At 45.3% G+C, this 13,337-nt stretch overlaps 2 protein-coding genes across 2 annotated transcripts; one reads left to right on the top strand and one right to left on the bottom strand.

The window, feature by feature from the left end:
• Window positions 1–3,242: 3,242 nt before the first annotated feature.
• LOC125550876 (serine carboxypeptidase-like 42) lies at window positions 3,243–6,864 on the top strand. The gene is made up of 10 exons (XM_048713986.2): window positions 3,243–3,567; window positions 4,541–4,648; window positions 4,752–4,844; window positions 4,930–5,022; window positions 5,113–5,198; window positions 5,291–5,569; window positions 5,655–5,788; window positions 5,936–6,028; window positions 6,138–6,255; window positions 6,352–6,864. The coding sequence occupies exons 1-10, from the start codon at window positions 3,321–3,323 to the stop codon at window positions 6,517–6,519; spliced, it is 1,419 nt and encodes a 472-aa protein (XP_048569943.1). The 5' UTR covers window positions 3,243–3,320; the 3' UTR covers window positions 6,520–6,864.
• Window positions 6,865–7,751: 887 nt separating this feature from the next.
• On the bottom strand, window positions 7,752–10,283 carry LOC125550875 (putative pentatricopeptide repeat-containing protein At3g11460, mitochondrial). The gene is made up of 2 exons (XM_048713983.2): window positions 8,212–10,283; window positions 7,752–8,112 (listed from the first exon to the last, which is right to left on the bottom strand). The coding sequence occupies exon 1, from the start codon at window positions 10,185–10,187 to the stop codon at window positions 8,730–8,732; it is 1,458 nt and encodes a 485-aa protein (XP_048569940.1). The 5' UTR covers window positions 10,188–10,283; the 3' UTR covers window positions 7,752–8,112; window positions 8,212–8,729.
• Between the last annotated feature and the right edge of the window lie 3,054 nt (window positions 10,284–13,337).

The following is a 13,337-nucleotide window of genomic DNA, read 5'->3' as shown; positions in this document are numbered from 1 at the left end:
GGTGTGGAGGTGATCCATTTTTTTCCTTTGATGGTTGTTGTGGTGGTGCTAAAGGCAGGTGCTGGACGTGAGTGTCAAACTCAAAGGATTCTTCAGTCTTGTTTATAATTTTACTTCTTGGCTAATGTTTCTTTATGCAAAGGCTAACTTTTTTACTTTCATTCTAGTTTTGCTAGGTGATAAGTATATAACTTATACTATGATCATTATGATATACTCCCTTCATTTCTAAATATAAGACCATTTAGAAATTTTAATATGAACTATATACGAAGAAAAAGAGTGAATCTACACTTTAAAATGCGTCTATATACATCCATATGTACTACTCCCTCCGTTCCGAATTACCTGTCTTGGATTTGTCTAGATACGGATGTATCTAGACTCATTTTAGTGTTAGATACCTCCGTATCTAAACAAATCTAAGACAAGTAATTCGGAACGGAAGGAGTAGTTTACATTGAAATCTCTAAAAAAGCTTATACTCCGTTTAGCACAGCATGCACGAGCCGTAGAAGTTCGTTGGCCCATGACTTGACGCAGGAGTATGCAGACGGGTAAGTTGACCACAAACATGTCATTGACCAACGGGGGGAACTGGGCAATGCCTGTTGCCGCACAGGATCCTTGGTCGGTCTGCATGATGTCCATTAATGAATGAGCCTCCCTGATCGATAGTAGTACTGCATCGAGCCACACGTTCCCCTCATTCAGTGACTCCCATAGCCAGATCTACCAGTGAGCAGCCCTTGTGGTAGCCAGCAGTGCGTGGCCACTAATGACCCGTATCCACTCCATCGCTGGATATACACATGGTGAATTATTGTTGTTCAAGCAGACATATTGCTGGGTCTACTGGTTCCCCTTACTTATTTTTTACTGTTTAATTGTAATATTTATATTTGAATTATTGTTACACTGAAATATTTGTCTTTAAATTATTGATGCATTATGATGCTTATCAATGATTATTTTCAATATTCAAAGAAAAATGAAATAGATAGAAAAAGACACAGATAGTAGGAGATATTTGAGGCATAACGTCGGAGGGCCGGCACCCGCGTGACTATTTGTGAACATGTTTAGGGGTCTTCATTTGATATTTGCCTTGAAGATGCCCTTATTTGGTCTTGCACGCGAACAAAGGTGCGTGTGGATGATCGAACACATTACAGTTCCTTCACATTGAATGCTAAGGGCAACTCCAACGCTGAAATGAACAACACCAAAAGTTTACAAACATGTTTGGTTGTCCGCCGACAGCAAGCGGTCATCCAACCATAGTCGCCAAATGTATGGCCCAAACGGACTATGCACAAACACAAACAAAATTGAAGTGAAACCGATAAAATTTGAACAAAAATTTGATATATTAAAATCAAACCGATGAAATTTAAACAAGTTCAACCTGAATTTAAACTAATCGTAACTAAAAATAGGCAAGGTACATACATTGACCTTGTAGGGGTAGCCTCAAGGCCACTGGCACCTCCAACGCTGCTCGTGTCGCCGTTCGAGCCATCATCGTCCGATCTAGAGCACGTGGTCGCTAATATGACCTACGTTCGTGATGCCTCTCCTCGTTCCCATACGGGCTCTGCACGTAGGCGTGCTGGATGTCCCACACATATCCTCCTCGGCAATGAGGGTGTCCTCCTCCTTTGCACGCTCCTCCTCAAACATTTGCACTCCCTCCTCCGAGAGCGGCACCCGTTGTTGGATGGTCAAAAGTGTTCGGACCGTTCAGTCCATGGAGCAATCTGGTGATCCGCGTTGGAGTTGGCCTAGCGTAGGTGCATAATACTACGTCGAACACAAATAAAGGCCCTGTTTGGTTCGGCCGTGGATTTCTAAAAGTAGCTGTGAAAAATCTGTTGTGAAAAAGCAGCTGTGAAAAATCTGATGTGAAAAAGATGTAGGTCATTTGGCAAACCAGCTGATACAGCTTTTTTAGAGTTTGACCCGCAACGGAATCAGATTTTGGAAAGCACGTCCTGGGCTGCTTCCGCTTTTGGTTCAAATTTTGGCAGCGGATTTTTGGAATCGGATTCTGCTAGGTTTGCCCTTTGGTTCAGATTCTGCCGCGCGACAACGGAATCCGTCGATAAAAGCTAAACCAAACGGAGCCAAAGTATGCACCCATGCGTTCCTGGATCTTCTGAATGTGTTTCACTGGATCCAGGACGATCTGTCGTCGTCATGAATGAGCAGAGCTGTGGGTACGGCCGTGGCTGCGGCGCCGTGCCATGCCAATGCCATGGGCGGAGCCTGCCGACGCAGGGGGATTGAATGGCGAGCGACCCAACTGCATGGGAGTAAATGGCTCCTTATCACCCCCAACGGCTACCTAGTACTGTACTGTTCATTCCAGGTGATTCGCTATGCTGCTCTTCTTGCGCTGGTGACCCTCTTCCATGTCGACATAGGAAAAGGAACAAGATCGTCTAGGACGCGTGTGTTTGCCATCCGTAATACTACTACTAGTACTAAGCTAGGACGAGGCCTAGATCAACTTCTAAGTAACCTCGCCTGCTTCTGGTCCCATGGCCGGAAGTGGTTTCTCATGCTGGATTGCTGGGTGTTGTCGGCCACAAGACCCCCGTCGGTCCCTCTATATTTCCGTCGACGGCGAAAGAGATAGCGGCCGGCGACCCGGTTAGGAAAACAGTAGCCAGACATGCGGAAAAAACAAGTCACCTACTTCCTATTCTTGGCTGCAAGGATACTATTGTTTTCACGTGCCAGAAGAATATCCCCCTGGATGTTTGACCGCAAGCTGTAATAGTATCATCTCGATGGCCTTGGGAAAAACGGGGAAGTGTTGACGTACTATCATAAAATCGAAATTATTGTAGCATGGACAAAAACATCACTCCATGCCATAACGAAATCGCCTATGCATTGGCATCGCAGACGGTAAAAAACTGGACACATCCCTACGTTTACGATGGGACTTTTCGACTCAAAAGATAGTCTAGATTCATCACCTTGTGACAACATGTATCATATACATACATCCTCCAAAATCACAAATAAGGGTTCAATTCAAGAGACAATATTAGTACAGCATTTTTCCAGCACCGCCCAATTTATCATCTTCTCTTAACTCAGAATCTTAAACAAAAGGAAACAATGGAATCCAGACCTAAACCCGCAACAACCTACGAACTAAAAATCCGCGCTGTTTCCACGTCAGGGGCGGAAAAGCTGCGTGCCCCCGGTATATATCCCCAGAACTCTCGACCCAAGAACCCAGCCCACCTCCCCCTCCTACCTCACTCGTCCTCCCAATTCCCGTTACTCTCGAGGTCATCGCAGCAATGGCGGGCTCCTGGCGAGCCGCGGCGCTGGCGGTGGCGATGGTTTGTTTCGTCGCCAGCAGCTGCGTGCTCGGGTTCCCGGAGGAGGATTTGGTGGGGCGGCTGCCCGGGCAGCCCGCCGTGGGGTTCAGGCAGTTCGCCGGGTACGTGGACGTCGACGTCAAGGCCGGGAGGAGCCTCTTCTACTACTTCGCGGAGGCGCAGGACAACGCCGCCGGCAGGCCGCTCACGCTCTGGCTCAACGGAGGTCAGTACCTACTCGCTACTGCTTCCTCGTCTTCCCATGCCTTCTCTTCTCCGCGGCCCGCTCTGCTCTTGGGCTGTCACTCTCTGATCTCCAGAGCGTTCTGTAGGAGTTTCTTCGGCCAGTTTGCCCAGCAGCGTCGGCCTTTGTGCCGTGGTCCTTGTTTTGTTTTGCTTCAGAATTATGTTCGCATCTAAATTTTCTCGCTCGATTCGAGAGGCAACAGTGGCATGCACTGCCTTAGTTTGGTAGAAAATGTGTTTAAAGTAGTACACTTCTATGTGCACGGTTGATTAGCTCGCGGCTTTAGCGGTTGGGAGTTAGGACGACGCAGGAATTTCCACCTGATCTGCATTTCATCTTACACACTCAGCCTTCACAGCGACTTTGTTTTTTCTGCCTGGATCTCGAGAGTTTCTGGAAATCATTTTGGTTTCCCAAAACTGTTTTAAATAAACTATTTAGTTGGGTTTTTTTCAAAAAAAATACTATGGTGTTGGAATTTTCATGGCTAATAATAGCACTGTTGCATTAGTGGCCTGATGAGTAGAGCATACTAAACTAGTCAATACCTTGGTACCTTTTCCTCCTCTACTGTACCTTTCTTGCACGTTGAGTGCTGGTTCACCCATCAGGGGTCATATGATGACAGGCAGTGTTTCCTCAACTGGAAACACAAACAACTTGCTCCCATTCGCTAATCGTCATCTGCTCCACACCTGCCAAGGAAAAAATTAATCAGTTTTGTGAGTATCTTTGAGGTCACCATGTTCCCTTGGACCCTTGCCTCATTGGGCTTTGTGTGTTGTGGTCCTTGAGGATTTTTAAAAGCAGTGAGGCATCATTTGGTAAAAAAAAGAAAAAAAAAGATGCTTCTTTCTTTGATGTAACAGTACCTTGCTACACTACGATGTACTACACATATGGAAATGTGATTGCTAACTGTATGTTGCTGCAAAATTTCACTGGCGTTCAGGTCCTGGCTGTTCTTCGGTTGGAGGCGGCGCGTTTACGGAGCTCGGCCCGTTTTATCCCAGAGGAGATGGCAGAGGCCTTCGGTTAAACAAGAAGTCGTGGAATAAAGGTTGAGCTTTTGGCAACCATCTCTCTGATCACATGTTTCAGTGAAAGAAAGTGTACATCTTACTAACTCTTCAGTTGTTTTACCTTTGTTGTTAATTTTGCAGTGTCCAATCTTCTATTTGTTGAATCACCCGCTGGAGTTGGATGGTCCTACTCCAACACTTCGTCAGACTACAATACAGGAGATGCACGGACCGGTAAACCGATGCGATCTTGTGACATCGCAGGATACCGGTTAGCCTGAACACATCAATCTAACCGTATGTTTCTTTAATTATGCAGCTAATGATATGTACAAATTTCTGTTGGGATGGTATAAGAAGTTCCCGGAGTACAGATCAAGCAGCTTACTTCTTTCGGGAGAGAGCTATGCAGGTTAGAAAGCATTTCAAGTTCTACTTCAGGAATATGCGTTTCGATTGCCTCCCTTCTATGGCGACTGATTCTGCGCTAATGATAATGCAGGGCATTATATACCGCAACTCACCGACGTCCTTCTCACACACAATGAGAAATCTAAGGGTTTTAAGTTCAATATCAAGGGGGTAGCTGTAAGTAGTCAAGCATAGCCTGGTCATGTCTTGAATCAACTATGTTCTACTTACTACTACTGTTTTGCTGACTCTGAGATTACCTTGAGTAGATCGGGAATCCGTTACTCAAGCTTGACAGGGATGTCCCCGCGACATATGAGTACTTCTGGTCCCATGGTATGATATCCGATGAGATATTTCTGGCCATAAACAAGGGTTGTGATTTTGAGGATTACACATTCGGTAGCCCCCACAATGAGAGCAAGTCATGCAATGATGCCATTGCGGAGGCAAATGCTGTAGTTGGACAATATGTCAACAACTATGATGTCATTCTCGACGTCTGTTACCCATCGATTGTGATGCAGGAGCTACGACTGCGCAAATATGTATGCTTGTTTCCTCATGGATGGTACATGATATTTACATCAAAACCTTTGATTGCTGTTGTGACTAGTTCTTTGTGCAACCTAGGTGACCAAGATCAGTTTAGGAGTGGATGTTTGCATGTCATATGAAAGGTACTTCTACTTCAATCTTCCAGAAGTGCAGCATGCTCTTCATGCTAATAGAACACATCTACCTTATGGCTGGGGCATGTGCAGTGAGTAAGTGCTTCTATTGCTACTTCTGCCAAATACATATGTTGGTCCTTTCAGTAATAAATATGTAAAGAGAGAAGAGAGTGTCAGAGTAAATGAACTGCTCATCTTTGCAACTCAAACTCACATGGATCATCTAAAATCATGTCCCAGTGTGCTGAATTACACCGATAAGGATGGTAACATCAACATCTTGCCTTTACTTCAGAGAATAGTGGAACATAACATACCAGTTTGGATATTCAGGTAAATAACTTACCTTTTCATACTCCCATATACCAGTCTGAGTTTTTTTTTCAGATAATTTGTTTCGTTCCGTGTGGAATTTGTTATGACATTGTGAATTACATTACAGCGGCGATCAAGACTCTGTGGTGCCCCTCTTGGGCTCCCGAACCCTTGTGCGAGAGCTAGCTCATGACATGGGGTTGCCTGTCACAGTTCCGTACAGTACTTGGTTCCGCAAAGGCCAGGTATACTTCTATGCCATGAATACAAGTTGAATTACAGATGCCAAATTTGATGATATAAAACATGAATGTAACATCTGTTGCTCTTTGGTTTTCAAGGTTGGAGGCTGGACAACAGAGTACGGTAATCTTCTGACCTTTGCAACAGTGCGGGGCGCATCTCACATGGTGCCATTTGCACAGCCAGACCGAGCTCTCGGCCTATTTCGCTCATTTGTGCTTGGACAGAGGCTCCCAAACACAACCTATCCACCCATTGGCGACTAAGTGTACCTATAAAAGCAGCTGGATATAGAAAAAAATAGCTTAGGATTTTTCAGTCTTGCTACAAGAGTTCAGTTCTCAAGGATGTATAAGTTGATCAATAAGTTCTTGATTCTTTAGAAAGAATGGAAAAGTAATGCATGCTGGCAAGTATGATCTTTATCAGGATTATTAGATTGCATCCCTCAAAACCTGGAACGCAGATTCCAGAGTAATTTGTACAAGCAATTATGTCGATGTAGTTAATTTGGTGCGCACTTGCAAATGTAACTCTGCCTAAATCATCTCATCGGTCCACACCAAATGAATGTTAAAAAGGTTCGTTAAGAGGATAATGTTGGCAGTGAAGTGACATGATTTACTTTCTTGTTGCTAACGGAATGCTGGTATGGTTTGCTGATCTTATTGAAAAAGCCCAAACTTATTCAACACCTTATCCATGATTATTTTTTTTACTCAAGACAATGTAACAAACTTCTACTGAAGTTACCTGCTACCATGCTGTGGTGGGCTCACCTACCGACTGTGCCAGTCGGCAGGGCAGTTCCTTGCCTTAATCAGGGTTATTTTTGAACAAATTCTGCTTGACCAGTGAGCAAGGACACAAGGTCCAGAAAGTAGAACTGCATCAAGAGTAAAATATTCAAGCTAATCTGCATCGAAGGACACAAAGAATACATTGCAATGGTAGTTTAAGACCTGGAAAACAACACATAGAAGCTGCCCCAGTTGGAGACTGGGTGTCTCTTTGCTCCCCAAAGGCCAAAAGCCGACAGTAACAATATTTTTCTTATACATTAAAAAAACTATGTTTGTTGTTCTTGGGCAGTCCCAAATTGCTGTCATGAAGTGAATCTGGACGGTATCAACGAGGTGACAGGTGATCATCTTGGCACCATTTACATTAACAACTCTATAGTAGGGTAACAAAGTATGACCATTAAAGAACAATGTTTAACTTGAATGGAAACAATAAGAGTTGTATCTTCCTTTGGAAAGCTGTACAGAGTATAAACATAGATATAGTAATATTTATAATATACATAGCCGTGTGTAGCCAAACTGGATTTTTCTTGTCTTTATTAATGCTCTGATCTTGACTGAAAATATTAACCATGAATCCCTACCCTGCCAGCAATAAGATTCCAGTGTTATACTATATATTCCTATGTTAATACACTAAGAAGAAAGCCACCCCAAAGGGTACACAACTTTACAAAGTATACAGCAGTACCTCAATACTCATACTGACTGAAATCTGGCCAGCCAACATAGTGACTACAACCATGGTCAAAGCAATAAGTGGATAGTTCATTTATTTGCCCATCATCAGAGGGAAAAGAAATTGTCCAGAAGACTGAACTTAATTACAGATAAAGGGTCTAAGCAAAAGAACCACTGATTAGTTTACAAAATCTGATTATAATCATGCACCCAGGCACAAAAACTCATGGTGACTGTACCAATCTCTTTCTGGATGTTACAGCTTGATTAAAATGGCCAGTTGGTCACTGCCTTCATCGCTTTGCCCCCAAGCAAATTCTTTCTTGCTACTGTCTATGGGCCTAATGATTCTCTTTGTGATGTCCACATATTCTGCCATGAAATTTTGTATCACTGGTGGCAGTAGATTCAGTGCAGACTATAGAATTCCAACAAGAATTGAAACTTAATAAAAATATAACATAATTTTACCTTCAGTTTAGATGTGCTTTGTCAGCTTCAAAGCAGATGACTGAAGAACATAATGCTCACTCTTTCCAGTTGCAATTTTTCTTGTATCCCAGCTTGCCGCCATTAACAAATTTTGCATGCAACTGCTTTTGCCGCACTTCAGAACATGTGATTCATGTGTTATACAATCAGATCAGATATGTGGTACACTAGTACAACTGTGGAAGTCACTTCAGAGCAGACAGCCGTAGCCTCAAACTGAAGAACCAGCATCATTCTCACCCAATCACCGCTTCATCCTCACAGCATCTTGGTTCAGATATTGGCCACAAAAATATTCAAGGCCACGAGCGTCCACATTTACCAGAACTCCTTCATTGATTAAAAGAATTGCTCATGTGAACTCATGACAGCAATTAAGGCTGGTTACTGCTTTATCCTCAAACCAATATCTGACTGCCGTAGTACATGACTTAACCATACCAACTTCAGTGCTAAGTCGGCTTGTACTACTGGTCAGCATGCTCATATTCAGATTCTCAATTGCCCATATCCTTACGTAACCGATCTAAAATCCAAAACATTTTTCTCCTCAAATAACTCGGGATACTCCCTTGGTAAAAGGCATGAGCTCTTCCCTTCACATCAACCCAGCTGCAACCAGGCGTCTTCACCATGCCAAGTTCCCTCATCCTTAATCTTAATCCTGCAACACCATCAGACTGACCAACTGCACCATAAATTCCACAGAGAGTGATATAGTTACTGACATTGCTTTTTTCTAACTCAAACAGCCTATATGCTGCAATCTCTCCAACATCGACATTATTATGCATGGCGCAAGCAGAGAGTAGAGCTCCCCATGCAGTAGCGCAAGGTTCCATAGGCATCTTCTTTATAAGCCCGATAGCTTCTTCAATGGCTCCAGCACGCCCCAAGAGGTCCACCATACATGCATAGTGCTCAGAAGTGGGCTCTACACCATGAACCTTCCTCATTGACTCGAAGATCATCCGGCCGTCAGTCACGAGCCCTGAGTGGCTGCAACTTGAAAGGACAGATGTGAAGGTGATACAGTTCGGCTTCACTCTCTGAGATAACATCTCCTCGTACACATGCAATGCCTCTTTTCCCTTTCCATGGACACCATAGCAAGATATCAGTGTCGACCAGCTCACCACATTCCTCTCCTGCATGCCTGCAAACACTGCTTGTGACGCGTCCACGTGCCCGCACTTTGCATACATGTCGATCAACGCGTTCCCAATTGGGACATCCAAATCAAATGCAAGGCTTCGCACCATCCTACCATGTATTTCTCTCCCCTTCATCATCTCCCCTTCCTTTCCACAGACATTTAGCACGCTCGGCACAGCCCGCAGATCCCTCGCCATGTTCACCGCCTCCACCTGAGCCCTTCTGAAGAGCTCAAGGGTTTCAGCTGTCATCCCGGCCCTTGCATAAGCAGTTACCATGCAATTCCACACAACAGAGTCTCTTTCTGGCATCTCGTCGAACACCCTCACTGCATTGACCAGGAGACCAGCCTTGGCGTACATGTCAAGAAGTGCGCTGGAAACAACAAGATTGGAGAGAAATCCTAATTGGACGGTAAATCCATGGAGTGCAGCGCCAAGAAGCGGCTCCCGGAGCTCAGCGCACGCCCGGAGCGCTGCTGGGACAGCATAGCAGTCAGGGCGGAAACCGGCGTCGAGGAGGCCAGAGAGTAGTTGGAGAGCTAAGAGGGGTGGGGAGGCGGCAAGGAGGATGTTGTACGCGTGCATGGACGGAGAAGGCATCGCGTCGAACACCTTGCGGGCGCTAGGGAGCGCAGCGCAGCGACAATAGAGCAGGACCAGGTCCGTCTCGAGGGTGGCCTGGGGTAGGTGGCCACCAACGAGAGCCTGTGCGTGGAGCTTCGCGCCGGCGGTTAGAGCCTTAGCGGCGGCGCAGCGCCGAACGAGGTCGGAGAGACGGCCGGCGTTAGGCGGCGGCATCTTGAAGGCCGCCCGCTTTGAGGTGTACAGTGCTGCTTCGGTTTTTTTGGGGGAGTGGGGCAACTCCAGCGCCTCACTCACGAGCAGGTGGTCGGGCAAGGCTTCTATGCGTCCGGCTCCGTTTTTTTTTTTCGGTTTTCACCGATTTATGTGCAATTTTCAGGCGTTTTTACTAACTAAAGTCCAATAAATATTATCATAATTGGCCATTACCGATTGCGTCAACACATAATGCCTCCAGGGTACACCCATCCTTTCGATACTTCTTTTCATCGGCGGCGGTTGCTGTTCTGATGCGCTGGTTATGGGACGACGACTTCCCGACTGTCTATTACAACAATATTTGTCCGGCTCCGACGATGAAGGGCCGATGACAGCGGCGCGCCTTCGAATCGCTTCAGTGCTTGTAGTCGTCGTTAGGTGATTTACGGACCTAGATGTAAATTTTACTTCTAGTGTTTTTTTATACTACCTTGACAGTTAATGAATAGACCAGAAGTTTTCTCACAAAAAAAGTTATAGGAAAGCAATTTTTTTACTTATACGAGTGTTTAAAAATATATAGAAAAAGACAAGCCTTGAAATAACCAAATAGCTAATAGCAGACATGGTTCTCATTTCTTTCCCCAGCTCCTCTCCTTTTCTCCTCAGACAACACCGTCGGTCAGGATGAAAATGGGAGGGGAGCTTGAGTCGTCCCTATACATAGTAGCTTCATGCTAGTAGTTACCTTATGAGTGTTTTCCTTAGTGCCATTGTGGAGTTTCTCATGGGCGCATGCAGGTTGCGTCCAATAGTCTTCCATCTCTTCTATCGGTCGTATTCATCGGTGGAAGCCAACTACTGGAGGTGATTTGGCAAGAGGTCCTTCAATAAACTCGACGGTGGGCTAGAACGGTTTGATATAGAGGCCTTCTCTTTCCGTCCTTGTGGAGGTGGAAGGAGAGAAGGGGTGGATTCGGCTTTGGTTCCTTCATATATATATATATCTAGTGCACCTAAGGGTAAAAAAGAGTTGGCTTCGATGATTTTTGTCAGCTAAAGTTGTGGATTCAAAGACAAGAAGTTTCCAGTGTGCGACTTTGGATGGCAAGAGTATATCACTAGGTGTTTTGTTGATTGCCACGTCCAACCGGAATGTCATGAATAAGGATTTTCATCTTGATTATCGAGACCAAACAATGGAGTCCAACACAATAGCAAGGAGAAAAATGTATTCAACGAGATAACAACCCAAGTTCGTCACTTCCAAACCCGACCAGTAAAGGTGGGGACTAGAGTTTTTACCTCGAGCATGAAGTGATGCTCCAATCACCATCTCGCGATGCATTTTTTGATAGTTGCACAAATGAATGCTCCATGCCAAGTCAAAAAGGCACTAGATGAAAAGGCAGCGGGCCCCTTGTGGCGAAGCCTAGCACCGTTGCGATCACCATGTCAGCCTTGCAGGTTGCAAATGGCAGCGCCAGCGTCACATCGCCGCGCAATACCGACATGATGTCTGGGCCAACTAGTCGTCACTGTCCAAAGTTGAGGCCTTCGACTCCTATTTGGCCATGGACGCTGGCGAGAAGAGGGCTTAAGAGTGCTCAGATGAGGTTGTCCATCTCCATGGAGATGTCCACCATCGACATCAACATTCGACAGCCCCAAGTTCGCCACAAAAATCACCTCTCTAGTAACGGCTCGCCGCCACCATGATAGCGGGATGCGGGAACATGGACGAGGAGAAAGGTGAGGATAAAAGAGAGGGACATGCGATTTGGCCACAATCATTGCGAGGAACTTCATTGGAGAGATGTTTTGTCGGGGAGGAAAATCATCGATCCTCATCTTCCAAATTGGGCACTCACTATTAGAGCTGGAGGCGCGACTGCTGGGTGCCGGGCCAGGGTGACATGAGGGATGCTAGGTGCTGGGCGGGGCAGTGCTGATGGGCCCAACCATGGGGGCGCTGGTGTCATTCGTCGATCGCGTCCGCCTCCACTTACTTATCGGCGCTCATGCGTCCGCTTGAGCTAGGGTTCATAGCTGAAGGAAATATGCCCTAGAGGCAATAATAAAGTTATTATTTATTTCCTTATATCATGATAAATGTTTATTATTCATGCTAGAATTGTATTATCCGGAAACATAATACATGTGTGAATACATAGACAAACAGAGTGTCACTAGTATGCCTCTACTTGACTAGCTCGTTAATCGAAGATGGTTATGTTTCCTAACCATGAACAAAAGAGTTATTATTTGATTAACGGGATCACATCATTAGAAGAATGATGTGATTGACATGACCCATTCCATTAGCTTAGCACCTGATCGTTTAGTATGTTGCTATTGCTTTCTTCATGACTTATACATGTTCCTATGACTATGAGATTATGCAACTCCCGTTTACCAGAGGAACACCTTGTGTGCTACCAAACGTCACAACGTAACTAGGCGATTATAAAGGAGCTCTACAGGTGTCTCCAAAGGTACATGTTGGGTTGGCGTATTTCGAGATTAGGATTTGTCACTCCGATTGTCGGAGAGGTATCTCTGGGCCCTCTCGGTAATGCACATCACATAAGCCTTGCAAGCATTGCAACTAATGGGTTAGTTGTGAGATGATGTATTACGGAATGAGTAAAGAGACTTGCCGGTAACGAGATTGAACTAGGTATTAAGATACCGACGATCGAATCTCGGGCAAGTAACATACCGATGACAAAGGGAACACCGTATGTTGTTATGCGGTCTGACCGATAAAGATCTTCGTAGAATATGTGGGAGCCAATATGAGCATCCAGGTTCCGCTATTGGTTATTGACCGGAGACATGTCTCGGTCATGTCTACATTGTTCTCGAACCCGTAGGGTCCGCACGCTTAAGGTTTCGATGATAGTTATATTATGAGTTTATAAGTTTTGATGTACCGAAGGAGTTCGAAGTCCCGGATGAGATCTGGGACATGACGAGGAGTCTCGAAATGGTCGAGACGTAAAGATCGATATATTGGACGACTATACTCGGACATCGGAAAGGTTCCGAGTGATTCGGGTATTTTCGGAGGTACCAGGGAGTTACGGGAATACGAGGAAGAAGCAATGGGCCTTAGTGGGAAGGACCAGGAGGTGGCGCGCGCCCCTCCCAAGCCCAGTCTGAATT

Source organism: Triticum urartu, chromosome 4A (assembly GCF_056163025.1).
Source record: "Triticum urartu cultivar PI428250 chromosome 4A, HENAU_Tu73, whole genome shotgun sequence".
In the NCBI taxonomy this organism is placed as follows: Eukaryota; Viridiplantae; Streptophyta; class Magnoliopsida; order Poales; family Poaceae; genus Triticum; species Triticum urartu.
This window is presented reverse-complemented; position numbering and strand designations above follow the sequence as displayed.

Coding starts and splice junctions, on each gene's coding strand:
- LOC125550876 (XM_048713986.2), top strand. CDS start 3,321: ATGGCGGGCTCCTGGCGAGCCGCGGCGCTGGCGGTGGCGATGGTTTGT. Junction 4,649..4,751: donor CAAGAAGTCGTGGAATAAAG/GTTGAGCTTTTG, acceptor TTAATTTTGCAG/TGTCCAATCTTCTATTTGTT. Junction 6,029..6,137: donor ATACCAGTTTGGATATTCAG/GTAAATAACTTA, acceptor ATTACATTACAG/CGGCGATCAAGACTCTGTGG.
- LOC125550875 (XM_048713983.2), bottom strand. CDS start 10,187: ATGCCGCCGCCTAACGCCGGCCGTCTCTCCGACCTCGTTCGGCGCTGC.